Source organism: Hyperolius riggenbachi, chromosome 9, assembly GCF_040937935.1.
Source record: "Hyperolius riggenbachi isolate aHypRig1 chromosome 9, aHypRig1.pri, whole genome shotgun sequence".
NCBI classification, from domain to species: domain Eukaryota; kingdom Metazoa; phylum Chordata; class Amphibia; order Anura; family Hyperoliidae; genus Hyperolius; species Hyperolius riggenbachi.
This window is the reverse complement of record NC_090654.1, coordinates 174,435,945-174,463,249: the sequence shown is the minus strand read 5'-3', so window position 1 is coordinate 174,463,249 and position 27,305 is coordinate 174,435,945. Positions and strand designations below refer to the sequence as shown.

General features: G+C 41.7%; 1 protein-coding gene across 3 annotated transcripts in view; it reads left to right on the top strand.

The window, feature by feature from the left end:
- Window positions 1-27,305, top strand: part of IL17RD (interleukin 17 receptor D) — a 148,763-nt gene that overhangs the window by 108,748 nt on the left and 12,710 nt on the right. For all 3 annotated transcript variants that reach the window (XM_068251740.1, XM_068251741.1, XM_068251742.1), the window contains exons 4-10: window positions 859-977; window positions 6,161-6,281; window positions 16,218-16,262; window positions 17,543-17,694; window positions 18,571-18,636; window positions 21,174-21,228; window positions 26,380-26,490. In XM_068251740.1, coding sequence (XP_068107841.1) covers window positions 859-977; window positions 6,161-6,281; window positions 16,218-16,262; window positions 17,543-17,694; window positions 18,571-18,636; window positions 21,174-21,228; window positions 26,380-26,490 — 669 coding nt within the window. The remainder of the gene's footprint in view (window positions 1-858; window positions 978-6,160; window positions 6,282-16,217; window positions 16,263-17,542; window positions 17,695-18,570; window positions 18,637-21,173; window positions 21,229-26,379; window positions 26,491-27,305) is intronic.

The following is a 27,305-nucleotide window of genomic DNA, read 5'->3' as shown; positions in this document are numbered from 1 at the left end:
AAGACACCCATCCTGTGATGATCTATATGTCTGCAGGCTACAAGGTTTACTTTTCATTGAAAAGCAAATTACATTGATGTACATTTCAGCCCTGATGGTATCCAGAAACGTTGTGCTGTTTAGTCACCATCTTGTATGAATCCTGGCTAGGTAAAGTACCTATTCAGTAAGGAGTTCAAGGCAAGACTCCCTAACACTGCAGGGTGGCCTCTTGAGCGTGTCCCAGTGGCTGCAGCTCTTGAGCGCTTTGAGTCCGACAGGAGAAAAGCGCTATACAAATGTTTGGATTATTGGATTATTATTATTATTGTATGGAAAATTGCAAGACTGAGAATGCAGTGGCTCTCCAGCTGTTGAAGAACAACATGTCCCAGCATTCCCTGGCAGACAGGTACTTTTATGCAGCAGGAGAGCATCGGTTCTAGTCTTTCAAGCTCTGCCTAGCAAAACAAACAGCCCTTTTCTTCTGTCGGCAGTGAAGAGCCAAGATTGAATTGTTGACTTTCCTCCAAAGCACACAGCACAATCTATACCTTGGGAGCACAATTCTGTGCATATCCAAGACCTGCCTATAATGCTGTCTGCCTCTCTGTGGCATTGTTCATTGTGCAGGCAAGGGGGCGCGTTTCACAAATCTACCAAAGTTTATGAAATGTCAGAGCTTCTGCCAAGATCACGGATTGTCTTTGTCTGGCTTAAGGTCTTGAAATAGTCATACCACTGGCAACCCTGTCTGTTTTTGGTTGTCAGTAGTGACTGCTTCTATGACAACAGTATTACACCCCTTCTCTAAAAGAGAGGGAGAGAAAGTGTAGGTTTTTTTTTCCTTCATTTGGATGTCTGTGTTGTATTTTCCAGGCATTGAGTATCTGAAAGGTTTTCGCATTATTCTGGAGGAACTGAAGTCAGAGGGCCGGATGTGTCAGCAGATGGTGCTCAAGGACCCCAAGCAGCTAAATTCCAGTTTTAAAAAAGTGGTACGTGATATAAAAGCAATATCAATATTTTGTTACTGTTTCTTTTTTGGATATACAAAATAAGTGTATATACATTTCATAACATTCACTAGTAGCCCAAAGAATTATAAAAAAAAAAGAAAAGAAAAGGAAATTGAACCACTAGCACAGTTTCTTGTCATACCTTGGGAGGCAGGGGGAGGGAGGCTACCAGAACATAAAGTATTTTTAAACTTTCAAAATAAAAACAAAACCATAAGATTCCAGCACTGCCCTATTTAGGATTGGGACTTTAAGCTGGGAATACACAATTTTTTTGACAGATTTACTGGCTGATCAATTTTTTGGATCGATTTTCCCTTCACTTCTATGAGAAAATTGATCATATCGGACCTGTCGGAAATTATGTATCAAGCCCTTGATCTGTCAAATAATCTCATGGTGTATTCCCAGCATTAGATACAATTGTGTCATCAATTTAATTTGACTTCAGGATTGCTTTAACCACTTAATGACAAGCAGACTTATAAAAACGTCCTGCTAGAGCCTCTTAACGGCTCCAGGACGGTTTTATAAGTCAAACAGCACTGCTGCCGCTCCCCCGCGTACAGGTGCACGCTCCCCCGCGTACAGGTGCACGCTCCCCCGCGTACAGGTGCACGCTCCCCCGCGTACAGGTGCACGCTCCCCCGCGTACAGGTGCACGCTCCCCCGCGTACAGGTGCACGCTCCCCCGCGTACAGGTGCACGCTCCCCCGCGTACAGGTGCACGCTCCCCCGCGTACAGGTGCACGCTCCCCCGCGTACAGGTGCACATGAGATTAGTGAAAAAAAGACACCATAGAAAAAATACACCTTTATTTCCAAATAATATATTGTCCCCATACTTTGTACTAGGGACGTAATTAACCACTTCACCACTGAGGGGTTTTACCCCTTGAACACCAGAGCAATTTTCACCTTTCAGCGCTCCTTCCATTCATTCGTCTATAACTTTATTATTACTTATCGCAATGAAATGAACTAAATCTTGTTTTTTTCGCCACCAATTAGGCTTTCTTTAGGTGCGACATTATGCCAAGAATTATTTTATTCTAAATGTGTTTTAATGGGAAAATAGGAAAAAATGTGGGAAAACATTATTTTTCAGTTTTTGGCCATTATAGTTTTTAAATAATGCATTTATTTGCCCATTTGTCCCGGTTATAAAACCGTTTAAATTATGTCCCTATCACAATGTTTGGCGCCAATATTTTATTTGGAAATAAAGGTGCATTTTTTTCAGTTTTGCATCCATCCCTAATTACAAGCCCGTAGTTTATAAAGTAACAGTGTTATACCCTCTTGACATAAATATTTTAAAAGTTCAGTCCCTAAGGTAACTATTTGTTTTTGTATTTTTTATTTTTTTTTAATTACAAAAAAATAAAAATTGGGGAGTGTGGGAGGTAATGAGTTAATTTATTGTGTAAAACTAAAGTATTTGTATATGTAAAATGCTTTAGGGTGTAGTTTTACTATTTGGCCACAAGATGGCCACAGTGAGTTTGTGTTCATGCGACCTGTAAGCGTCCGGAAGGACGCTTACAGAAAGCACTATGAGGCTGGAAAAATTACAATGATCGCGCTGTTTCTCATAGAAGCAGCAGATCATTGCGGGGGCTTAGATCAACGAACGGGAATGGATTTTCCCGTTCATTGATCTCCGGGCGGGCGGCGGCGTGCATGAGCGGCGGGAGCGCGCGCACGAGCGGCGGACAGCAGCGGGAGTGCGGGAGGTACGGATTTCTCCGTCCCTTGGTTTTTTTTGGGGGGGGGGGGGGGGGGGGTGAAAGGGACGGAGAAATTCATACCGTGGGGGGTAAAGTGGTTAAAATCTTGTGATAACCAGGGCAAATAGGCAGATAAAATGTGTGGGTTTTATGCACAGTAGCAGTGTTTATATTAAAACTATCGGGGATAAAATTGGAGAAATTGTGTATTTTTTCATTTTTTCCTTGTTTTTCACTTTAAAATGCATAGAAAATAAAGGAATTACTGAAAACAAATATTAACCCCAAAACACCCAATTGGTGGTGAAAAAAACAAGATATAGATAATTTCATTGTGATTAGTAGTGATTAAGCTATTGGCAAATGAAAGGGATGAGCACTGAAAGGTGAAAATCACTCTTGTCCGGTAGGGTAAAAAACCCTTTGGGGTGAAGTGGTTAAAGGTTCCTTTTTGGCCCCCCTCCTGTAATGAGACCCCCTGTGTCATCCCTCCATGTAAATACAGCCCCTTTTGTGCCCCTTTCCCTGTAAGTAAATCCATCCACTTTTTTCTCCCCTTCCCTGTAATCAGAGCCATCTTTGTGCCATCTTCCCTATAATAAGAGCCTCACCTGTGCCCCAATGTGGCTTATCAGTGCACCCTTCTCTATAATTAAAGGACAACTGAAGTGAGAGGGATATGGAAGCTGCCATATATTTCCTTTTAAGCAATACCAGTTGTCTGGCTGTCCTGCTGATTCTCTGCCTCTCATACTTTCAGTCATAGACCTTGTAAAAGCATATACTGTATGCAGATCAGGTATTTCTGACATTGTCAGATCTGACTAGATTAGCTGCATGCTTATATCTGGTGTGATTCAGACACTACTGCAAACCCAGCAGATCAGCAGGACAGTCAGGCAACTGGTATTGTTTAAAAGGAAATAAATATGGCAGCCTCTACATTTTTCTCACTTAAGTTTTCCTTTAATGCCTTCTCTGTGCTAAATTTCCTGTAATATCCCCCACCCCTTCTGAACCTTTCTCTTCAATAACTGCACCCCTTAAAGTAATGCTTTCTCCTTTTAATTAAGAGCCACTTTGTCCTTCCTCCCCCGTAATTAGAGCCCCCTTCATGACTCCTCATAGTAATTATTGCATCATCGCATGAAACAAAGCCCCCTTTGTACCTTTCTTTGACATTAGATCACCCTCTCTTGTAATTATAGCCTTACCTTCCCTGATTTTAGTACTCTTTCCCACTAGGTGTATTTTCATGCCTCCCACAATAAGCTCACCTGTGTCTCCCTTCCAGCCCTGGACTGAACCTTCATCTTGTAGCTCAAATATTTCACTGGTTTCCAAGCCCTGTCCACCTGAGTGGCAGCTTGCAGCTTCTTAAAGGACCACTATCTCAAACAATTCTAAAGTTCAAAATGCATGCAAATTAGAAGTTTATTAAATGGATAGACAGATTTTTAAGGTGACATAAACTTGAAACGTTAATCTGCTAGTAAGCTAGAACTTGCAGCTGGCCTGCCATCAGACCACTCCATAGACAATACTTAGTAATGTCTGCTGAAAAAGGATATATTGGTGGGTGATTTGTGTTGGTTCCAAGATACTTCTCAAATGCTCCATCCCAGTGGATCAGGCTCTAGGACACCATCTTTCTTGCCGTAAATGGTCAACCGATATTAGCCATTTCGGTCAACCAAAGTATTACAGTGATGTGAAAAACTATTTGCCCCCTTCCTGATTTCTTATTCTTTTGCATGTTTGTCACACTTAAATGTTTCTGCTCATCAAAAATCGTTAACTATTAGTGAAAGATAACATAATTGAACACAAAATGCAGTTTTAAATGATGGTTTTTATTTAGTGAGAAAAAAAACTCCAAATCTACATGGCCCTGTGTGAAAAAAAAATTGCCCCCCTTGTTAAAAAATAACTTAACTGTGGTTTATCACACCTGAGTTCAATTTCTGTAGTCACCCCCAGGCCTGATTACTGCCACACTTGTTTCAATCAGGAAATCCCTTAAATTGGAGCTATCTGACACAGAGAAGTAGACCAAAAGCACCTCAAAAGCTAGACATCATGCCAAGATCCAAAGAAATTCAGGAACAAATGAGAACAAAAGTAATTGAGATCTATCAGTCTGGTAAAAGTTATAAAGCCATTTCTAAAGCTTTGGGACTCCAGCGAACCACAGTGAGAGCCATTATCCACAAATGGCAAAAACATGGAACAGTGATGAACCTTCCCAGGAGTGGCCGGCTGACCAAAATTACCCCAAGAGTGCAGAGAAAACTCACCTGAGAGGCCACAAAAGACTCCAGGACAACATCTAAAGAACTGCAGGCCTCACATGCCTCAATAAAGGTCAGTGTTCACGACTCCACCAAAAGAAAGAGACTGGGCAAAAACGACCTGCATGGCAGATATCCAAGGCGCAAACCACTTTAGCAAAAAGAACATTAAGGCTTGTCTCAATTTTGCTAAAAAAAATCTCAATGATTGCCAAGACTTTTGGGAAAATACCTTGTGGACCGACGAGACAAAAGTTGAACTTTTTGGAAGGTGTGTGTCCCGTTACATCTGGCGTAGAAGTAACACAGCATTTCAGCAAAAGAATATCATACCAACAGTAAAATATGGTGGTGGTAATGTGATGGTCTGGGGTTGTTTTGCTGCTTCAGGACCTGGAAGGCTTGCTGTGATAGATGGAACCATGCATTCTACTGTCTACCAAAAAATCCTGAAAGAGAATGTTCGGCCATCTGTTCGTCAACTAAAGCTGAAGCAATCTTGGGTGCTGCAGCAGGACAATGACCCAAAACATACCAGCAAATCCACCTCTGGCTGAAGAAAAACAAAATGAAGACTTTGGAGTGGCCTAGTCAAAGTCCTGACCTGAATCCTATTGAGATGTTGTGGCATGACCTTAAAAAGGCAGTTCATGCTAGAAAACCCTCAGATAAAGCTGAATTACAACAATTCTGCAAAGATGAGTGGGCCAAAATTCCTCCAGAGCGCTGTAAAAGACTCGTTGCAAGTTATTGCTGCTAAGGGTGGCCCAACCAGTTATTAGGTTCAGGGGGTAATTTCTTTTTCACACAGGGCCATGTAGGCCATTTTGAGGTTGTTGTATTTTCTCCCTAAATAATAAAAACCATCATTTAAAACTGCATTTTGTGTTCAATCATTTTATCTTTGACTAATAGTTAACGTTTGAGCAGAAACATTTAAGTGTGACAAACATGCAAAAGAATAAGAAATTAGGAAGGGGGCAAATAGTTTTTCACATCACTGTATGTCTCTTAGTATCTTTAGAAAACTGTCTATTAGGTGATGTCCTCCCCCCACGGTTACAGGTTTAACACTGCTGCTACTGATGTATTGAAAAATGCTTTTTGATATTCCTAACCCATGTCACTTTTTTATCTTCAGATTATGGAGACCCAACCTTTCTTGAACTTGAAGTTTGAAACAGACTATTTTGTGAAAATAGTTCCTTTTCCTTCGATTAAAAATGAAAGCAACTATCATCCATTTTTCTTCAGAACACGCAGTAAGTGTTGTTGTGGATACAAGTATTCACTTACTGGTATATGCAGGTTCGGTTTGTGCTGTTTTCTTCCATAAGATCAATAAAATAATCGATAAATAGAGGCGCCATACATTACTGCTTTTTACCAAATGTTGTTACTTTCTCCTACATAAGTTTAACTATAAGAATATGTATATAGGAGAGGGTGTATGTAAGAGCAACAGTAGACACATAGGAGAGGAATAGAAGACAGCAGTGAGACTTGCCATGTTTGATGGATGGGATTTACTTCCTGGGTCACTAGACCTTACCCCGGGACAAACTTATGTAGCTCTTGGCGACCATGGCCCATATGCAATTCATTTTTTCTCCAGAGTTTTCTCCTAGGAAATATATTTTCATTGTCTCTTTAAACTTTTTAGCACTTTGCAGTGGAAAAAGTAACACAAAATATGTGAAAATGTACTATCATAATTATTCTGAGAATATTCTTGCTTTCTGGTGGTTAAAAGGGCATTTTATTAGCTAGTGGTGAAAATATCACCTAGGAAAAAATTCAGGAGAAAAAGTTATTCAGGAGAAAAAGTTAATTGCGTATGGGCCCTTATCTCAAGATATCAAATGGTTGCCTCTACTGTTTATCTGGTGCTGCCTGAGAGTGTCACACTAGGAGGATCTAGCTGCTGACTTCCTGTTGCACGGTGCTGTATGCCAAGCAGTTACTGCTGCGACCCACAGAAAGGTGGGTCGCATCAGTTGCATCTGTTTTTTTTTTTTTAGACCAACAGATCTGGCATATCTGCCATTTGTTGATGAGCTGCAATCCATTGTCTGGGTTCAGTCTACAGATGATGGAGTCTTGCTCCCGCTAATCCTAAGGGCATGGCATTTAGTTGCTTCATCCTTATAGCTTAAAAACAGCTCAAGGACCATCAAGCATTTGTCTGCTGTAAGCTCTGCTCCCATCTATGAATATTGCAGGATACATTAGTGTATAAACAGTAGTAAATTAAATCATATGTATATGTTACTGTTCTGCTAAAGACACTCTGGAAACAATTCAGCAGGATGTGCTGGGAGAACTGAATACAGTAGCCCAAAAGCCTCTCTCTTATTGGATCCCACTTGTGACAAGCCACAACAAGTATGATGGGCCCAACTGGGTAAGTCCCAGAAAGCCTGCAGCATGTGGCAGAACTCTCCTTTATGGCTGCATTCCAATTCATCAACTCATTTCTTCCAGAGGAAGACAAACAGCTGGCAGGTTTCCCTGCTCTGATCGTCTTTTCTTAAAAAAATATTGTTTCAGAATCACAGTACTAAACTCACCGGAAGGCAATGGGTAATATAAATGCTGCACCTGAAAATGAATAATCCTTAAATACAGGGGGGGTTTGTTTTCTGGGCTTCAGAGTATCCCTGAGCTGAAAATACTGTATATTGATGATATAAACAATTGTATCTATTCTCCTACTCTTATAAAATGGCACTTTTTTTTCTTAATTCTTTAGAATCCTACAGTTTTATTTACTGTTAAAAGGACTTCTGATGGGAATAACAAAATCTATTTTTACTCACCTGGGGCTTCTTCCAGCCCCGAGCAGCAGTCTCAGCCCTGGTGATGGTGACCCGCTGGTGGGGTCGACTCTTCTGCACCTGTGCGGGCATTCGTGCCTGCGCATTCACAATGTCTGGCACATACTGCACCTGCGCAGTACGTGCCAGATGATGTGGAAGCACAGGCACTCGCAGAAGAGCCGACCCAGCTGGCGGGTCACCATCATTGCCAGCGGGAAACACGGAAGAGGGCTGGGGCGAGGGACTGAGACTGCTGCTCGGGGCTGGAAGAAGCCCCAAGTGAGTAAAAAATAGATTTTGTTAGTGGCATCTGAAGTCCTTTAAAGTTTACATATAGTGAAAAAAAGTGCCCCAAATGTGGGTACTTACCTAAAAAGGGCAAGTCTCTGAAAATCTAGAGGCTTCCCCTGTCCTCCTCCTGGGCTGTTCCAGTGCTGGGACCTCACGATGACCATTGACAATCCCTTGTTGACATCTCACCACCTGCACAGTAGCATGGAACTGATTGGGCTCTGCTTTTTCTGATGAAGCCTGGGGAATTCAGTGCTACTGCACAGGCGCAGTGCGGCCACACTCTTTCATGTACAGGAGTGCGGCCACAAAGTTCTGGGAGGTCCTGGTGTCCAGGAGGGGTCTGGAGAAGGAAGTGGGAAGCCTCTGGAGGCTCCAGAGGTGTCCCTCTCCTGAGGTAAGTGTTTCACTTTTTAATTTCCGAAAGTCACAGGTTTGCTTTAAAGGGAACCTGAAGTGAGAAGGATATAAGGGGTATGGAGGCTGCCATATTGTGTTTCTTTTGAACAATGCACATCGTCTGTCCTGCTAATCCTCTACCTCTAATAATACTTTTAGCCATAGACCCTGAACAAGCATGCACAACCCTTGATTCTGACAAAAATGTGACAAGATTATTCACATGCTTGTTCAAAGTGTGTGATTCAGATACTGTAGCCAAATAAATCAGCAGGGGTATTGTTTAAAAGGAAATAAATATGGCCACCTCCATATACCTCTCTGTTCACTTTAAAAGCTGAAAAAGGATTTGACTCAGCAGAATGACAGAGATACAGTCTGACACCGTTTGAAGCCAAAATCTATAAACCGTGAGCGCTGCCCATTGCTTGCTGTCTTTTGAACAAAGTCTATAAACCGTTTTTTTTTAATCTATTCCCTGTATTCAGAAGCTGTTCTCTGCCAGGATAGAGATTTATGGCTATTATTCTTATCTGTGATAGTCCGACTAGGTAGAGGGAAACTCACTTGAGTAATTGTTTAACTCTTTCAGGTAGAGAGAGAAAAAAAAACACAACCTAGTTAAAGTGGATTCGAGATGAACTTTAACTCATTGCATAATTGTGTTCCTTTCCTATTGTTTATAGGGCATTCCTCAAGCCAAATACTTTTTTGTTTTAATACTCTAATTCCCTATAAACTAAACAAGCCTCGCCCACAGTATTTCAGAGAGCCTTGGCATTTTCAGACAGTAGCAAGGGCTCATGGGAGCTCAGCCTGGGCAGGAGGAGGGGGAGGGATTACTCACCAGAGATTTCAGAGGCAGAGGGGAGGAGGGGGGATTAGGTTTTTTTTCACAGGCTGAGTGCTGAAGATGCAGATAAGCTTGCTGTGTGTAATGTTTACAAACCACATGGCTGCTGTCATTGTATCACAGGAAGAAATCATATTCTGTTGAAGCTGTTTGCAGCTAGATTTGCTGTGTTAACTATCTAAACTTTAGATAAGATATAGACAAGTTACTTGTTATAGTTAAGGTGACCATACACTAGAACGAATATGGGCAGATTCGACCAAGAGACAAATTTATCTCTAATCGAATCTGATTAGAGATAAATATGCCTCTAATCGAATCTGCCCATACACTACAGGCATATTCCCTTCCGACTTCAGCATGAAATCATCCGGGAATCGGCTGAGCCGCCGCTGCCCGCCCCGCCGCTGCCCCCAAAATGTATAAATGTATGTAAATTATGTAGTGCATTTATACATTACCTGTCCTGAAGCAACTCGCCGGGTCCATCAGTCCATCTCGCCGGGTAAGCCGCATACATGATAGCATCGCACAGCGTCTGACGTCAGCTGCTATGCGCCTTCGTGACATCAGAGCGCCGCCGGCGTGTATGCGAAACCTGGAGATGGACGGAAACCGCGTGGAGGCTGACACCGGACAGGTAATGTATAAATGCACTACACACATTTATACTTTGCAGCGGCGGGGGTCTTGTTGTCTCATCGCTCATTCGCAAATTGGCCGCTGTACTGCCGCGCACCCGACCAACCAACCTTGCCCCAGAAATTTACCAACATGCGCGTTCGACTGTGCGGCCAATTTCTGTCCCGAAATTGGTCGCTTTGTTGGTCGGGCATGCACTTGGCAGCACCAATTTTCATTCAATTCGATTATAATAATCGAATTGGATGATTGATTGGTTGGTCACCTAGTGTATGGCTCCCTTAAGTTTTTCATCTTGGATTCGCTTTAATTGTATGCTTGGCACTGTACATACACGTGCTTATCTCAAGTCACATGTCAGGATAGATTAATAGCTTTTTGTTCCTTTCCATTATCAGCAGCTTTTTGTTCCTTTCCATTATCAGCAGCTCCTTTATTACGGGTTACTATAAATTTGCTGCAATATATGGCCATTCAGGAGAAAGTGTACAAAAACATTATACGAATTCTGTGCTAGGCGACATGTCCCGGGTCCGTTTTACACTAGGTAATGCAATCAGAAGATCTGCATTGAGATTGGGTTACCCTCTATTTCCACTGTCACAGTTGTGCAGTGATCCGTTGGGTAGGAGCGCAACCAAGGCAAAATTCGTACAGGCCGGCTATTCCTATTCAGGTCAAAACGAATTGCGCTATTGGAAAAAAAAATCACTGAGATTTACATGATAATCGTGGTGCTGTTCTGATGGGCTAAGGTTTGAAGTTTGAAGCGTAGTGGAAAAGGGCCCTGAAACAGCAGACCTTTCCCTTTTTCTCCTATACACTCTGTGTAGTACAAGCAGTCCCTCACCTGCCCAACAAGACGGTAAAAATATATATACAGTATATGTTACATCTGAATATTACAAACTGAGCAAATGGGGATTCAGTTTATAATCGGAGCGTAACTTCAGTATAAATTCAGGGCGATTCATTTAGCTCTATACTCAGGAGACTAATATAAAATTAATATACAATAGATTGATGTTTCCAATTTTTTTTTAATGGTCCTTTATCTCCCTTAGTACTAATATGCCCAAGTTGTAAAAGTCTGACCCTATGATCACTGTGATTGGTTCACAGTGGTCACAGGATTAGGAGCCAGTTCTGATTCTTACAGAAAACTCAGGAGTCTGACAGCTGAGTTAGCAGTGGTGCATGGGCAGTGGCGTAGCAATAGGGGGTGCAGAGGTAGCCACCGCATCGGGGCCCTTGGGCTAGAGGGGCCCACCCCTCAAACACAGTCAGGCCTGGATTTACATCATAGGAACTTATAGGCACAGATGTCCTGACACCCTAGACGTCACCCTCTGCAAATCTACAAAATCCCGCTGAATTGCACTGCAGGTGTGCTGGCTGTCCCAGATGTCACTTCTCCCTTACTTCCCTTGCCCGTCATAGCTACAGGTTTCCCTTAGCATTAGGTAGCCAGAGGTACCTTCAGTGTTAAGTAGCTAGAGGTGCCCCTGACTGAAGGGAGATCTCGTCAGTGGAAAGCTATGAGCAGGATGAGTAACCTCTCATTTACACACTCATGAGAAATCTGCATAGGGAAGGAGGTGTTCAGGGAGGGGAGTGAGCCGCCTTTTCATCATCAGGAGCCTGTAGGCACGTGCCTACAGTGCCTTATGGTAAATCCGGCCCTGAACACATTAGCTCTTTATTGGTCCTGTGCTGATAATATTCACTTCTATAGTTGATTTAAATAGTAGTGATCATTAACACACAGTTCCCCATCCCCTTCTTGCACCTCTGACACTGTGGTTGTCCTTGATTGGTTTTAATGCGTCGTATCAATTGTTATGTATAGAGCGCTTGGGGGTCCCCAATGCTAAACTTGCACCGGGGCCCATAGTTTCTTAGCTATACCACTGTGCATGGGTGCAATCTTAGCAGGAGGTCAAATACCAGTGTAATTAAATCTACGCTGTGTTAAGATTAACCATCATAAACCTAACACAGATTTAGCTACATATTCCGAAGAGGTTAATTTAAGTTAGTATTGACCAATAGGGATTCTCAGGTGCTCAGCTAACATCACTCCCAGCTTCATTTTGCTGTGCCCTGATTTTCTCACATGGAATGTTTATAGGTTTGATTTAAGATGGAAAAAGTCTTATGCTGTCTTTTCCTATACACCAAACAGTGGCTTCTATTGTTTGGAAGGAACAGGAGTGGCCACAACAAAACTGCAGTGCCAACAGCTACAGGCGAAAATGCCTGGACACCCTACTGTACCGCGTTGTACTACATTATTTTTTGTAGGCATTGCATAGATGGGGCACAATGTGTAATCTGTAACAGTACACTTACCTTTGATATAGCCATTAATAGGCATTAACCCTCCTGGCGGTATGAAAAATTCCGCCAGGAGGCAGCGCAGCAGTTTTTTTTTTTTTTTTGTTAAATCATGTAGCGAGCCCAGGGCTCGCTACATGATAGCCGCTGCTCAGCGGCATCCCCCCGCCCACTTCGATCGCCTTCGGCGATCTCCAATCAGGAAATCCCGTTCATGGCGATGGGGCGGGATGACGTCACCGACGTCGTGACGTCATTAGGAGTCCCGATCCACCCCTCGGCGCTGCCTGGCACTGATTGGCCAGGCAGCGCACGGGGTCTGGGGGCGGGCCCACGCGCCGCGACGGATAGCGGCGATCAGGCGCGGGGCGGTGGCGATCGGTGTGCTGGCGCAGCTAGCAAAGTGCTAGCTGCGTCCAGCAAAAAAAAAATTAAGAAAATCGGCCGAGCAGGGCCTGAGAAAACCTCCTGCGCGGCTTAGGCTTACCCCGAACTACGTTCGGGGTTACCGCCAGGCAGGTTAATAAGAATCTGAATCACAATTACATAGTTGCATAGTTATTTGGGTTGAAAAAAGACATACGTCCATCGAGTTCAACCAGAGAACAAAGTACAACACCAGCCTGCTTCCTCACATATCCCTGTTGATCCAGAGGAAGGCGAAAAACCCTTACAAGGCATGGTCCAATTAGCCCCAAAAGGGAAAAAAATTCCTTCCCGACTCCAGATGGCAATCAGATAAAATCCCTGGATCAACATCATTAGGCATTACCTAGTAATTGTAGCCATGGATGTCTTTCAACGCAAGGAAAGCATCTAAGCCCCCTTTAAATGCACGTATAGAGTTTGCCATAACTACTTCCTGTGGCAATGCATTCCACAACTTATTCACTCTTACTGTAAAGAACCCTTTCCTATATAAATGGCTAAAACGTTTTTCCTCCATGCGCAGATCATGTCCTCTAGTCCTTTGAGAAGGCCTAGGGACAAAAAGCTTATCCGCCAAGCTTTTATATTGCCCTCTGATGTATTTATACATGTTAATTAGATCCCCTCTAAGGCGTCTTTTCTCTAGACTAAATAAACCTTTCTTGGTAAGTGAGACCTTCCATCCCACGTATAATTTTGTTGCTCGTCTCTGCACCTGCTCTAAAACTTCAATATCTTTCCTGTAATGTGGTGCCCAGAACTGAATTCCATATTCCAGATGTGGCCTTACTAGAGAGTTAAATGGGCAATATTATACTAGCATCTCGAGTTTTTATTTTCCTTTTAATGCATCCCAAAATTTTGTTAGCTTTAGCTGCAGCGGCTTGGCATTGAGTGCGATTATTTAACTTTTTGTCAATGAGTACTCCTAAGTCCTTCTCCAAGTTTGATGTCCCCAACTGTATCCCATTTATTTTGTATAGTGCTAGACCATTGGTACGACCAAATTGCATGACTTTACATTTTTCAACATTGAATTTAATCTGCCATTTATGTGCCCATATAGCCATCCTATCCAGATCCTGGTGCAATATGTCCCAATCTTCCTGAGTGTTGATGATTCTGCACAATTGTGTATCATCTGCAAAAATAGCAACAATGCACACTACTGCATCTACTAGGTCATTAATAAATAAATTGAAGAGCACTGGACCCAGTACAGACCCCTCTGGGACCCCACTGCTAACAGTTTCCCATTTTGAGTATGATCCATTGACCACAACTCTTTGTTTTCTGTCCATTAGCCAGTTCCCTATCCATGCACACAGACTCTTCCACAGTCCTTGCATCCTCAACTTCTGCACCAGACTTTTGTGAGGAATTCTTTGTTTTGTTCTTGGTGACATTTTCTAAAATAAAGGAGTTTTATTTTGAATATTTATATTGCCTTCCTTTTTAAAAATTACACTTGGTGTTGGGTTGAGAGAGGTCTCATCAGCTATTTAAAGGACATCAGTCAAAGTTTTAATAAAAATAACTTTAAAACTGTTAAAAATGTTAGTGATTTAGTGGTAACCCTTTGAGCATTTTTAAAGTGAAAGTAGCATTCTTCATAAGAAATTTTTTAAAGTAATAACTTGTTATTTTTTGGGGGGCTTTCGCAACTTAAAGCGGAATATAACCCTGCATTTCAACTTTGCTCTAAAACATTATTTACAGTATATTATATGCAACCAGCATTTTTTTTTTACTAGACCAGCATTGGTAGGGTTACACAGAGCTTTCAAGTTCCTGGACAGAACTGCAGACGCATCGGAAGCTGACATAGATACATTTTGTTTACATAAATGTATCTAAGTGTGACATGTGAGTCACTCTTTCTGACTGAGAAGGAGCTGGAGGACAGCCAAAGAGTGTGTAACATTATCACTTGTTACATTCTATTTAGTTAAATGTATCTAAATGAACTTCTGCATATCTCTCCACTGAACTTTAAACCTCTGTGTTTAACCCTTCCAATGCTGGTCTAGTAAAAAAAAAAATGCTGGTTGCATATAATATGCTGTAAATAATGTTTTAGAGCAAAGTTGAAATGCAGGGTTATATTCCGCTTTAAGCCCTTTAGCAGTCATACAGCTCTTGTACGCATAAGTAGCTTTCCAGAAATACACGTGAGGAAGATTGCTAAATGCACTGTTTTATGAATGATTTCAGCAAAGGAGAAAAATCAGAAGCACTGCAGTCTGGTAGTAGAATAGACAGCTCCTATATTGGTCCTTCCAGATTGTCATATAGCTGGTGTGAGCCATAATAGGACAATGCAGTAATGACATAAAAAGCATCTGTACAGAGTGGTACAATGTCTTCGGGTTAATGGATGTTCAATAGATTTCCAGTGAAATCTATGAAAATTGAGTAAGCAGTGTGGTGTAGGAATCGGTCACTTTCTGGATGATTTCTGATCAGGGAATGCTCATTTGACTTGGCATACCAGGTCACAATTTTGTGTATGCCGATTTAAGCCATGCTCTGTAAGTAAAAGTCTGACGCTATTCAGCTATAGCTGTTTTTTTTTTTTGTTTGTTTTTGTTCAATATATGTACACATTACTCCTTCAATGACCACTCCGGCGAAAAAAAGTAAACCGTTAAAATCTGACAGAACAGACAGGCTTTGCACTAGTCCATTTCCTCATGGGGGATTCTCATGGTTTTCTTTGTTTTCAAAAGCATATCCTGAACAGCAGTTTAACTGCCAAAATAAGGCATCTGCCAGCCTCCCTACTCCCATATTATTTTGGAAGTGCTTTTTAAAGCAAAGAAAACACAGAGCATCCCCCATGAGGAGATGGACTACTCCAAAATCTATCACTTCTGTCATGTTTTAACTGCTTACTTGTTTTTGTTGGAGTGGTCCTTTAATGGCATAGTGCAACTCTGAAGCATTAACTTAATCATATTAATCATATAATAGTAACACAGAGGCAATATTTATTTGGCACATTTAGAAAAGTGTATTTTTACCTGATTATTTATTGTATTTATAAAGCGCCAACATATTACGCAGCGCTGAATAACCGAAACAGCACATATGCACACATAATGAGCTTGTATTCAGAATATTGGTTCAGCAAACTAGATTGGCTCCACTGAGCAAGTATGCTTTAAATGAAACATAGAACGAAGCTGAAGCTATGGGTCTGTTTTGTAACTAGCTAGAAAAATGTATCGTTTATTCTATACAAAATATAGTGCATGGACAGGCTCCACAGAAAACAGCACCGACTGCCCTTGCCAATTGCAATAGGCTGTATGGCAACTCTTACGTTTATTTTATGTATGACTTTGTTAAGCATACAAGCCCTGTATTTCCTTTCAAATCTCCAGATATTCAATATGTTCTTACTGAATACATATTTCTCTTTCTAGCTTGTGAGGCTTTGCTTCAACCGGACAACCTAACCTGCAGACCATGTAAGTCATCCATTTCAAGTCTTTTTCAATCACTGGAATAAAATAATTTTACATTCAGTATTTTCTCTGTAAAACAGTTGATATCAGAGGTCATTGTCTTAAAATAGGTAGGCTTGGGGATGGGACACACTGCAGAGCACTTTTCCAAATTTATTAGTATACCTGTGTGGGTTTCTTTTTTTTTTTTTTTCCCATGGCCGGGAGCATTCAGTAAGCCCCGGCTGGGAAAATTACCGGGAGCCATAGTGGAGGATCCAGGCAGCGGAGGAGAACAGTGAGGGACCGATCAGCCTGCAGGAGGCTGGAGGAAGCCCCATGTATGACTTTTTTTTTTTTTTTCAGGCTCATCTCAGGTTTACTTTTACCTCCTTGGCGGTTCATTTATTTCTGGATTTATGGGTCGCAGTACATTTTGTTTTTCAAGAATTTTATGCCTCCAATTCTTAAGACATAAGTCACCAATATATGTCAGAATCAAGGTCTTATAATTGTAAAAATGGTAAAGTCAGGCTCTGCTTCAAATTCATAATTACGCTTTATTCAAAAAAGTACAAAACACTGTCAAGTCACTAATTTGTCACTTTAAAACCATAAAACACACTGCTAGATATAATGCACAGCCGGCTGGGCTCACACAAACCGCACCTCAGACACACCATTCACACCTGGGATCCCAATACTCTCCTGCTGTATCTGCACTAAGCTGGAGCTGTATAGGTCGTGCTCCTAAAGGGACAAAGTCCTCAAGCAAATACGTTTTCCTCACGGACAATAATGTTAAGCTTTCACTGAGCAGCATCCAGTGGTCCGTAAAATATGTCACAAAAACCGCAAGTCCATCAGCATCTGCCTCACTGAGGCTCTCACCACTCAGTAGTATAGTCCTTAGGCCATTACCGCTAGGGAGGTTACCGCTAGGGAGGTTAAGTTGCCTGGCAGTCTTGTCAATTTCTTTGACTGCAGTAGTACCTGAATCGCACACATGAAACAAGCATGCAGCTAATCTAGTCAGACTTCAATCAGAAAACTTCTAATCTGCATGCTTTTTCAGGGTCTATGGCTAAAAGTATTAGAGGAAAAGGATCAGCAGGACAGCGAGGCAACTTGTATTGTTTAAAAGGATATACATTATATAAATACAGTATGTTGGCCTCCATATTCCTCTCACTTCAGGTGTCCTTTAAGGAATATAACATTTTGAACACTTTTTTCGTTTTCAGCATGCAACACATCACCTGATTTGTTACCCTATTTTTCTCTTTTACTCTCTTTAAATGTAGTCTGGAAGCCAAAAAACATGAATGTCACACAGCAAGGTGTTAACATGCAGGTGTCCTTTGACCACGCTCCCTACAGCTTTGGGTTTAACGCCTACTACGTAAACTACAGGATGAAGTATGATGGATCTTTTAAACAGAAGATCTGCAGACAGGTATGGTTATTTATCACATGCTGTTCTGGGCTAAGCATGCCCACATTTGTTTCCCGTCTCTTACATTGTTCTAATGTTTGTATGTCTGCTAGGTGACTTTAACTCCTTAAAAAGTAGCACAGAATATGTTGGTGGGGATAAAAATTATAACATTAAAGTTCAGCAGTATTTTATTTCCCCAAACACTCATACTTTTTATGATATTTCTGGCCACAATAATTAACCGTGCATACTTTTTTTTTTTTTTTTTATAACAAAGGCTATGATTCTTCTATTCCTTGTCTTGCTCTGAGACGGTTAACTGGACAGAGAGGAAGTTTGTTCAAGTGAAGCAAAATTCTGGGCTCTCTGCCGAGATTCTTCCTGCCAGAGTTATCATCACCGTCCTGTGTGTGTTGGATGCTGACGCTATTTGCTCAGTTAAATGCTCTAAGGCATTGCTAGGACTACTTCCAATCTGCGTCAGCGGCATAGGAAGCCTGCAGCCCCACTGTCAGACGATGGGGCGGGCAATAATCAAGAGCTCTCAATACTTGGCTTGGCAGCAGGACTGGCCTTCTGAAAGATCCAAGTGCTCTTCCCTCCAAAGTAAAGGCAGTGTGCAAAGTGTGAACAACTTTATTGCTGGTATTTCATTTAATAAAGCCCAAGTGTTCTTCCCTCCTCCGTCGCCACAAGCATTAAATGTCACACACAGCTGGTCCAAAAAACCGAGAACAAAGCATGTGATTTGGCGAAGGCAACAATTGCCGGGGAGGGGTTAATTCAGTTACTTCCACCCACAACTATCTGTGTGTGTGTGTGTGTGTTTTAGTATTTATTTTATACACATCTATGACATAAGTTTTTGTTTGTTTTGTTTGTTTTTTCATTTAGGTTCAGAACTCAGATTATACCAACTGTGTGCTCCAGAATGTCTCTCCCGGAGATTACGTCATTGAGGTAGAATGTTTTATTTGCTTGTTTAGTATTATGTTGCATTTATTTGATACAGGATTTAATGTACAGTAAGTGACCCTCCGGGCAGAATAAGAATATAACTCAGAAGATGAGAAGCAAATATTCATCTTTACAGGAAGGTCCCAAATAGCTGCCAGTCCTTTATCTTGTCTGCTTTCCAGGTGTATTCTCCCCCACACCACTGAGTTTTCTTGTGTGCCAGGGCCCTTTTACACTACATGTGATTACGATTTTGATGTGACTTTATGATTTTGGTGCAATTTTACACGTGATTGCGATTTTTGATGCGATTAAAAAAAAGCTGCATGCGGCAGTTTTTCTGTATTTTTTTTTCTTGTGTTGCTAGCATCCAGTGAAAATTGCAATTTGCAGTGTAAAGGAATCCTCGGTGTGTCTTCTGCCACTGGAATTCTGGAAAAAGTAGGAGGGCAGTGTACCCGTCAATCAAATAACCTTTTACCTTCTCATAGTGTTATTTGGTGTGGTGGTAGGTTTGGAGTGGCAGACTTTACCATATATGTAGGTGGGTGCATAACCTGAGTGGCAAGCTACACCCATAAAGTAACAGCAAAAGTCCAAGATTGTTTTGCACATTGTTTGAAAGTGCTGAAGTGTTTTGTTTTTTTCATCAAGTCATTTGTCAACGCAGTAATTGACAATTGTGTCAGGGCCACGGACATTCTCCTTCATCAGAAACTGCAGACAATACTTTGCTCTCGTTCAGCTTTATACATTTAAGGGATTAATTGAGAATTTAATTTCGGTTACTTGTAGGCATGTAAAATATATGTATGTAGTATGTGGTTATTTCTCACAGTTCCTAACGTAGTGCGGGATTCGGGAATGACCTGTTTTGTTGCCAGTGAGTGGATTAGACCAGGTGTGGAAAATGAGTAACTAGCTTCTAGTTGTGCAGCCAATTACTCTTTCACTAAGATGGGAGGGCTGTCCCTACTCCACAAAGACAGTAAAGATGCCAGGCTTGCAGAGAAGAGCGGTTTTAGTTAGTTTTGGAAATTCATATATGGCTGCAAACAGATGTGGAAAGATATTTTTGTAATAAGATTGCATTTACAAGTTTCTGATTCACATTGTAGGAATGTTCAGTGAAAGTGGGGTGTTACGTTATAGATTTCTAGGTTGTCATCAATCTGCTAAAGCTGGCTACAGGCACACAAGAGCAGCTGGACAAGCATGGTGGTCGCTCTGAGGGCATTTAGTGGGGCAAGAGCTGCACAAACAGGGCCTGCATGAGGAAGAAACCTAAACGGTTTTTATTTTCACTCTGTTGTTTTTAACAAATTGTATCATCCTTTCTCCTAAGATTTTTTTTTTATAATACTATATAGCTGAAATGTAGCTTGTAGTAGAAGCCTTTTGAAAGAGAGACAGAATATTGTAAGTGTAAACAGAAGCTGTCCAGACAGTTCACTTAGGATGCATACACATATCTAATTTTGACTGCCCACGTTTACCATGTTGATGTAATCTGATGGCTTACCGACACAATCTGTCCATAGTGTTCATAATCTGTTGACCCCCATACTACATGGAAGTAGTTCAAAAACAAAAACTGGAGGAGCACTCCTCCATAAGGAGGAACTGACGTCTGCCCAAGCCTTGGATCCCAGTATCCTCAGAATCCTAGAAACTGTATGCAGAAAAAGGCTGGCACCACACAAAAATAGGAAAAGTAAAAATTAGCTCTTTATTTGTCAGTCATTAAAATGACGACATAGTCAAAAAGTAGGCTCTGGCGGCGACAGCCCGCTGTTTCAAGCTGCTATAGCTCTTTATCAAGCCGTTCAGCGCATGGCTATGTTGTCATTTTAATGGCTGACAAATAGAGCTAATTTTTACTTTTCCTATTTTTGTGTGGTGCCAGCCTTTTTCTGCATACATGGAAGTAGTAAAATTGGCCAGTCAATGGCCAATCAAAATTGGATGTCTATGCACTATTAGGAACAGTGGAAGTACAGAGAGTCGGTCATTATTCTCTAGGATGCCTCCCAGCAGAGGGAGTGAGAGAAAGGGGTGAAACTGTTCAGCAAGAGAAGAGACTGTCCCCGCATAATGTCATTTTCGGTTGTATAATAAAATAAATAGGTTGATCAGTCAAGGATCTTATGTTTGGTATGACTCGGAATGCTGGAAATGAATGAATTAAAGGAATACTTAAGGCAAAAATAAAAAATAGCGTATATATATATATACGCTATAGCAGCATAGAGGGTGATATAGCAGCTGGGAACGCGGAGAATCAGCCGCGTTCCCAGCCTGTCGGCGGCTATCGCCGAACCCTGAAGTAGCCGCCGGCGGGGACAGGATGATCAGAGCGGGGCTGCGAGGGCACATCCAGCTTCAGGGGGCTGAGGGATGCCCCGGGTGAGTAAAACTCATTTTTTATTTTTGCCTTAAGTATTCCTTTAAGAGATGAACTGTTTATGTTGCTTATTTTATTGTTCTTCAGTAATATTCCACAGCTAATAATCCCTTCTTTTTGCTTTTTTCCTTCCCAGCTCCTTGATGATAGCAACATAACACGACGCTCCATGCATTACTCATTAAAGCCAGGCAAGTATTTTAAGCTCATGCCATCTGCTGCATATACCATGGAATCCACTAAACTACTGGTTAGTAGCCCAAACACACACTGGTAGGTTAAAGGACAACCGAGGTGACATGTGACGTGATGAGCTAGACGTGTATGTACAGTGCCAAGCACACAAATAACTAGGCTGTGTTCCTTTTTTTTTTCTTCTTACTCTGCCTGAAAGAGTTAAAAATCAGGTATGCAAGTGACAGTTTCTGTCCCGGTCAGACTGGGTCAGACTACAGCATACCCCTCACTGGTAAGTAATTACAGCCATAAAATACTTTCCTGTCAGTAAATGGCTTCTGAGAGCAGGAAAGGGATAAAAAAGGGCCATTAATTCATAGTTTTTAGCACTGGCATACTTTAATGAAGGTTTCATTGAGACAATAAAACAGTAAAAACTTTAAAACTAGATATAAATATAAAATAAAACTGAAATATCTTTTTAAAAAAAGTCATTTTAGGAGGAGGAGGATAGATGCAATTATTTTTCGCATCAGTTTTATTCTCACCTCGGATGTCCTTTAAGGGCTATCTATAGTAGTAAAAAATAAAAAAAAAGTTTTATTCAGTGTTTTTTTGGAAATCTCCCCTTGTTCATTTGTCACATCTAAATTATAAAAATGTACACATTTTCTGTAAAAACTCTATTGAAGGTAAGGCTAAGAACCACACTGTGCCGTATCCTTACTGCGTCTACTAGGTGGTCTTTTCAAATCTTGTATTTGTTGCAAGCTTACAGGATTTAATAATATCTGAACTATGTTTCCCCTCTGTAGCACAGGGTTAGCCTTAAGCCTCGTACACATGTATGAAGCATGTCGCCGGTTTGAGATCGGGACCTGATCAATTGGGTAAAAATTGCAGGGCTGAAGCTGTACAGACGCATCACTTGTCTGCAGGCTAGTGACGTGTTCTGTTTCTATGCAGGGAGGGGGGTGGAGGGCCAACAGCGGTACTGGAATAAATTCAAAGGGCGGGGTAAGCGTGGATAACAATACTCTGCTGAAGCGATCCACCCAGGGCTGCTGTACACATGATGGATTCTTGGCAGAGGTGGTCATTATTGTGGCTGAGTTTCATCTAGTGTGTGCACAGGGCTTTAGGTGTGACCAAATATTATAACTGACTTAGAACATATGGTGTATTGTAGACCTAATGGCAGATTGTTAAGACCACTTCACCTTAACAGAATCTAGGATGGGTTTTAGAGGTCTTAATAATAGGAATCCAAGGATTAGTTAACTAAAGGGCTAAAAAGTGACTCTAAATCACTGTAAATAGACATTCAGACCATCCATTGATTGTATTATTTTTAACTTTAGATAGGGTTTACATCTTCACTATCTTTACATAGGCATCCAAGTAATTATGAATCAAAGCTTCCTGTTCAAAAATAAAGCTTGGCCATCGAAGTTTACATCCATGTCTTGCCAAAAAAAGTCCCAGTGAATGCTTACAGTGGAACAACTATCCATAGGTTACCATAAGATGACATTCCAACAAATCAATCAACAATGCTCAGGGCCGGGCTGAGGCAGAGGCGACAGAGGGTCCAGCCTCAGGGCGCAGTGTAGGAGGGGGTGCACAGCTCACTCAGCTATCATTACCCTATTGTGTTTGAAGCAGAGAGAAATAAGAAAAGGGCATACATGGCAGTGACTGCAAGCCAGATAACTAGAGATTAAGGTGTTGGGGGGGGGGGGGGGGGGGGTTGGGAGCCCTGGGGCACCTCTTAGTCTAATAGCAATCAGTGTGTGACGGCTGGGGTGGGAGGGATGGAGGGGTGCACTTTGGTGTCTCAGCCTTGGGTGCTGGAGGAGCTTGTCCCGGCTCTGACAATGCTTCAGTCTGGCTATTCTGTGTCCAGATCAACAGTTTCATATGTTTAAAATGCAGGAAAAAAGGTTTAATTCAATAAAATCACTTAAGACAATTAATATTCACATTGTGGATCCTGTGCAACAGGGACCCATCATATGAAACTTGTAGAATATGTACATACGGTGCTAGAGCAAAGATCATCAACTATAGAAATGCTCACTCTCCAGTTCCCAGTTTCAGCCTTGCGCTGTCCTCCAATACCCTTGAGTATGGTGCAAAGCTGAAACCGGTCAGTAACTGGAGAGTGGGCCTAACTACAGTTGATGATTTTTGCAATAGCACTTTTTTGTGTTTCATATGTTGCCTTTTAAATTAATGCAATTATTTATTTGAATTGATTGATTCCTATCTTAGCATAGTTATCTGGCATACCATGTGAACTACAATCAGCAGTAAGTGGTGAACAGATGTACTGTACTACTTGGCAGGATGAGCTACAATTCAGGATTACAGTAGTGTGAGGGGCGTACCTGGGTAAAGGTGCTGTAAAGAACACCCCAAGATTAAAAAAAAAAATATTGCCGATAGTAGAATATCAGTAATTTTACCGATATTCCACCATCTTCTGCCATGTACAGTAGAATATCGGTAGTGTTACCAATATTCTACTATCGTCTTATATTCTATTCTCACACTAACCTCTCCCCAACCTACACCTAAAGGTGGAAAAAACACGGATTTCCTGGTGTCTACGAATCACAGACTTCCTTTATTCAAAAAATTCCTGATTAGGTAATAACCATAGAAAATCCCTCTTATCCCCCCTTAAAAACAAGTGAATTCACGGCCATGAAATGACATCAGCTTGTATACCACGCATCCACACAACCACTCATCCTGTTACACATCCTTGTGGCCACAAAATTGCATTTAAAGAGACACTGAAGCGAAAAAAAAATTATGATCTAATGATTTGTATGTGTAGTGTAGTGTAGTACAGCTAAGAAAAAAAAACATTAGCAGCAGAGACACAGGTCTAATATTGTTTCCAGTAAAGGAAGTGCTAAGAAACTCCAGTTATCTATGCAAATTAGCCATTGAGCTCCACGACTTTCAAAGTCACAGTAAACCCTACCAGACACTTGAGATAATAAGCTTGAAAAGACAATGGCTATCATTCATAAAGCATTTCCGCATGCGGAAATGCTGAAAACTGCCTACTTTACCGAGCACATAGCAAAATGTGTATTCATAAAGGCTGTTTCCGCATGAAAAGCTGACATTCCCGAGCAGAGCGATAAGTTACCGCCTTCTGCGGTGATTATCTTAACAAATGTAACAAAATGTCAATTCATAAAGATTAGAGCAAGCGGTATGCGGACGGGGAATACCGCTCCCTTGGAAGTAGCGATAAGCATGCGGAATACATTTAAAGAGAAACTCCAACCAAGAATTGAACTTTATCCCAATCAGTAGCTGATACCCCCTTTTACATGAGAAATATATTGCTTTTCACAAACAGACCATCAGGGGGCGCTGTATGACTGATTTTGAGCTGAAACCCCTTCCACAAGAAGCTCTGGGACCGCGGTACTTTTGGCAGTTTGTTACAATGTAACAAGGTTCACAGACAGGAATTAGCTATTTACAGCTGTCTCTAACAGCCAAAACAGCTAGCAGCAGCTACATAACCTGCCCACAGTAAATATGTCACCATGTAATAAATGTCAGAATGTAAATCGGGGAGAGGAAAGATTTTACAATGAGCAAACACTGACTAAATCATTTATACATAATTATTGAAAAAATGAATCACTTTTTTTATTACATTATTTTCACTGGAGTTCCTCTTTAAGTTAATGGAGACAGACCTCCCAAGCAGCAGCAGTGAGCGTAGCGCATGGAAGGACTAAGCAGCTTCTCCTGTTTCGCCAGCCGACCGACAGCCTAGTTCGAGAAATCACCGCACTGCTATCGCAACTGGCAACATTTTTATGAATGAGCACCCAGAAGTCTAAAATACCGAAAGCCGTATTTTCCCGCACAGTTTTTTGTTACCAAACTCACTTTTATGAACGATGAAGAATGATGCAATGCTATGAAAAACACTATATAACTGAAAATAAAAATATTATAATATTTTCTTTACTACTAAAATAGTAATTAACCATATTACACAACCAATTCATTATATCAATTTTTTTTTTGTTTCAGTGTCTCTTTAAAGATCGCATTTGGTGAAAAAATTGTACCATTAATGGGCACCTTAACAGTTTCCTCCTCACTACTTATACCTAACACTAATATCTTCCCCTCTCACCATCTATGCCAATACACTAACCTCCCCTTACTGAACTCCCCATCCTTAAAGGGATACTGTAGGGGGGTCGGGGGAAAATGAGTTGAACTTACCCGGGGCTTTTAATGGTCCCCCGCAGACACCCTGTGCCCGCGCAGCCACTCACCGATGCTCCGGCCCCGCCTCCGGTTCACTTCTGGAATTTCAGACTTTAAAGTCTGAAAACCACTGCGCCTGCGTTGCCGTGTCCTTGCTCCCGCTGATGTCACCAGGAGAGTATTGCACAAGCCCAGTATGGTCTTTGGTCTGCGCAGTATGCTCCTGGTGCCATCAGCGGGAGCGAGGACACGGCAATGCAGGCGCAGTGGTTCTCTGACTTTAAAGTCAGAAATTCCAGAAGTGAACCGGAGGCGGGGCCGGAGCATCGGTGAGTGGCTGCGCGGGCACAGGATGTCTGTGGGGGGCCATTAGAAGCCCCGGGTAACTTCAACTCATTTTCCCCCGACCCCCCTACAGTATCCCTTTAACCTAACACTGCCACCTCCACTACAAAGTAGCAGAACTCTCACTGCTCTTGTTCTCGGGTGCTTCCTGCACCTAAATTACCAGCTGTGGCCAGTAAATCAAGACTGTAACATTTAACAGACTGCAAATCGCAGCCAAATCTACTGCTTCATCTTGAGATTGGTCAGGAAGGACAGACATAGAGGATGTCTGGTACTCCCACAGACATTACTGTCACCTGATTTATGTATCAATGTCCATTTATCTCCTTTGGATGCCCGTATCATCCGTAAGAGTCCTGATATGGTACTATTGTATGACAAATTTCCTAAGGTAGCTCAAATTTATTTATTTTAGTATTTATATAGCGCCGACATATTACACAACGCTGTACAGCTTGTTGACAAAATAAAAAAAAGTTTTTTGCTTTTCTGAACTCACTTCCAGGTGTTATAGTTTAGTACTATACAGCTGTCTAACTTTTTTTTTTTCTCCCCAACAGTGCACAGTCCTTGGGCTGGACCAATCCGAGCTATTGCAATTACTGTTCCTTTAGTTATCATATCTGCATTTGCTACACTCTTTACTGTTATGTGTCGGAAAAAGCAGCAAGGTAAAGCCCTCCAGAAAGAAGACAAATGTGTTGCTTACAGTGAACTGAAGTAGATCAGAGATCAGATTATTATTTTGGGTTTATATAGCACCAGTATCTACAGAGAATGCAAAGTACAAAATAATGGGAAACCGATAACCACACAATTGAATAGGTCAGTGAATGCATGGTACATGGTGGAAAATACGTAGCCACATTAAACAGCAGTAGTGAATACACTATGGAGAAGAGCCCTGCCCATTTAAGCTTACATTCGGAGGGGTTGAGAGATGGAACAATAGGTAAGGAAAAGCTGTGCACAAGGTGGTAGTGGGGTTTTCTATGGACGGTTAGTGTCTTGGGTAAGGTTATGTGCTTGTCTGAAATGGCAAGTTTTCAGGTTGGGACAAATGAAATATGGGTGAGTGGCAAAAAGATTGTAGCAGGGAGTTCCAGAGAGTGGAAAATTCAGAAGTCAGTCTCGTTCGTTTTTTTTTTTTTTTTTTCCCTCACAAAGCCTCAGGGTCCAGGGCTTGTTATTTTGTAGTCAAAAGTAAAAGCCCACTCATTAAAGGAAGCCTGAGACAAAGTATATAGGAGAATTTATACTAACCTGGGGCTTCCTCCAGCCCCATGAACTCTGTGCGCTCCCTAGCTGTCCTCTCTGGCGGTTCTGCTCATCTGCAATTCTTTGCGTTAGGAAGGCTTCAGTTGTGGCCTGGATCCCCTTATCACGCTCCTGTCACCGGGAAGCCTTCCTATTGGGAAGGGTTGTAAAAAACAGAGCCGCCCAGGAGGACAGACTGGAGCTTACGAAAGTTCATGGTTTTTCAGGG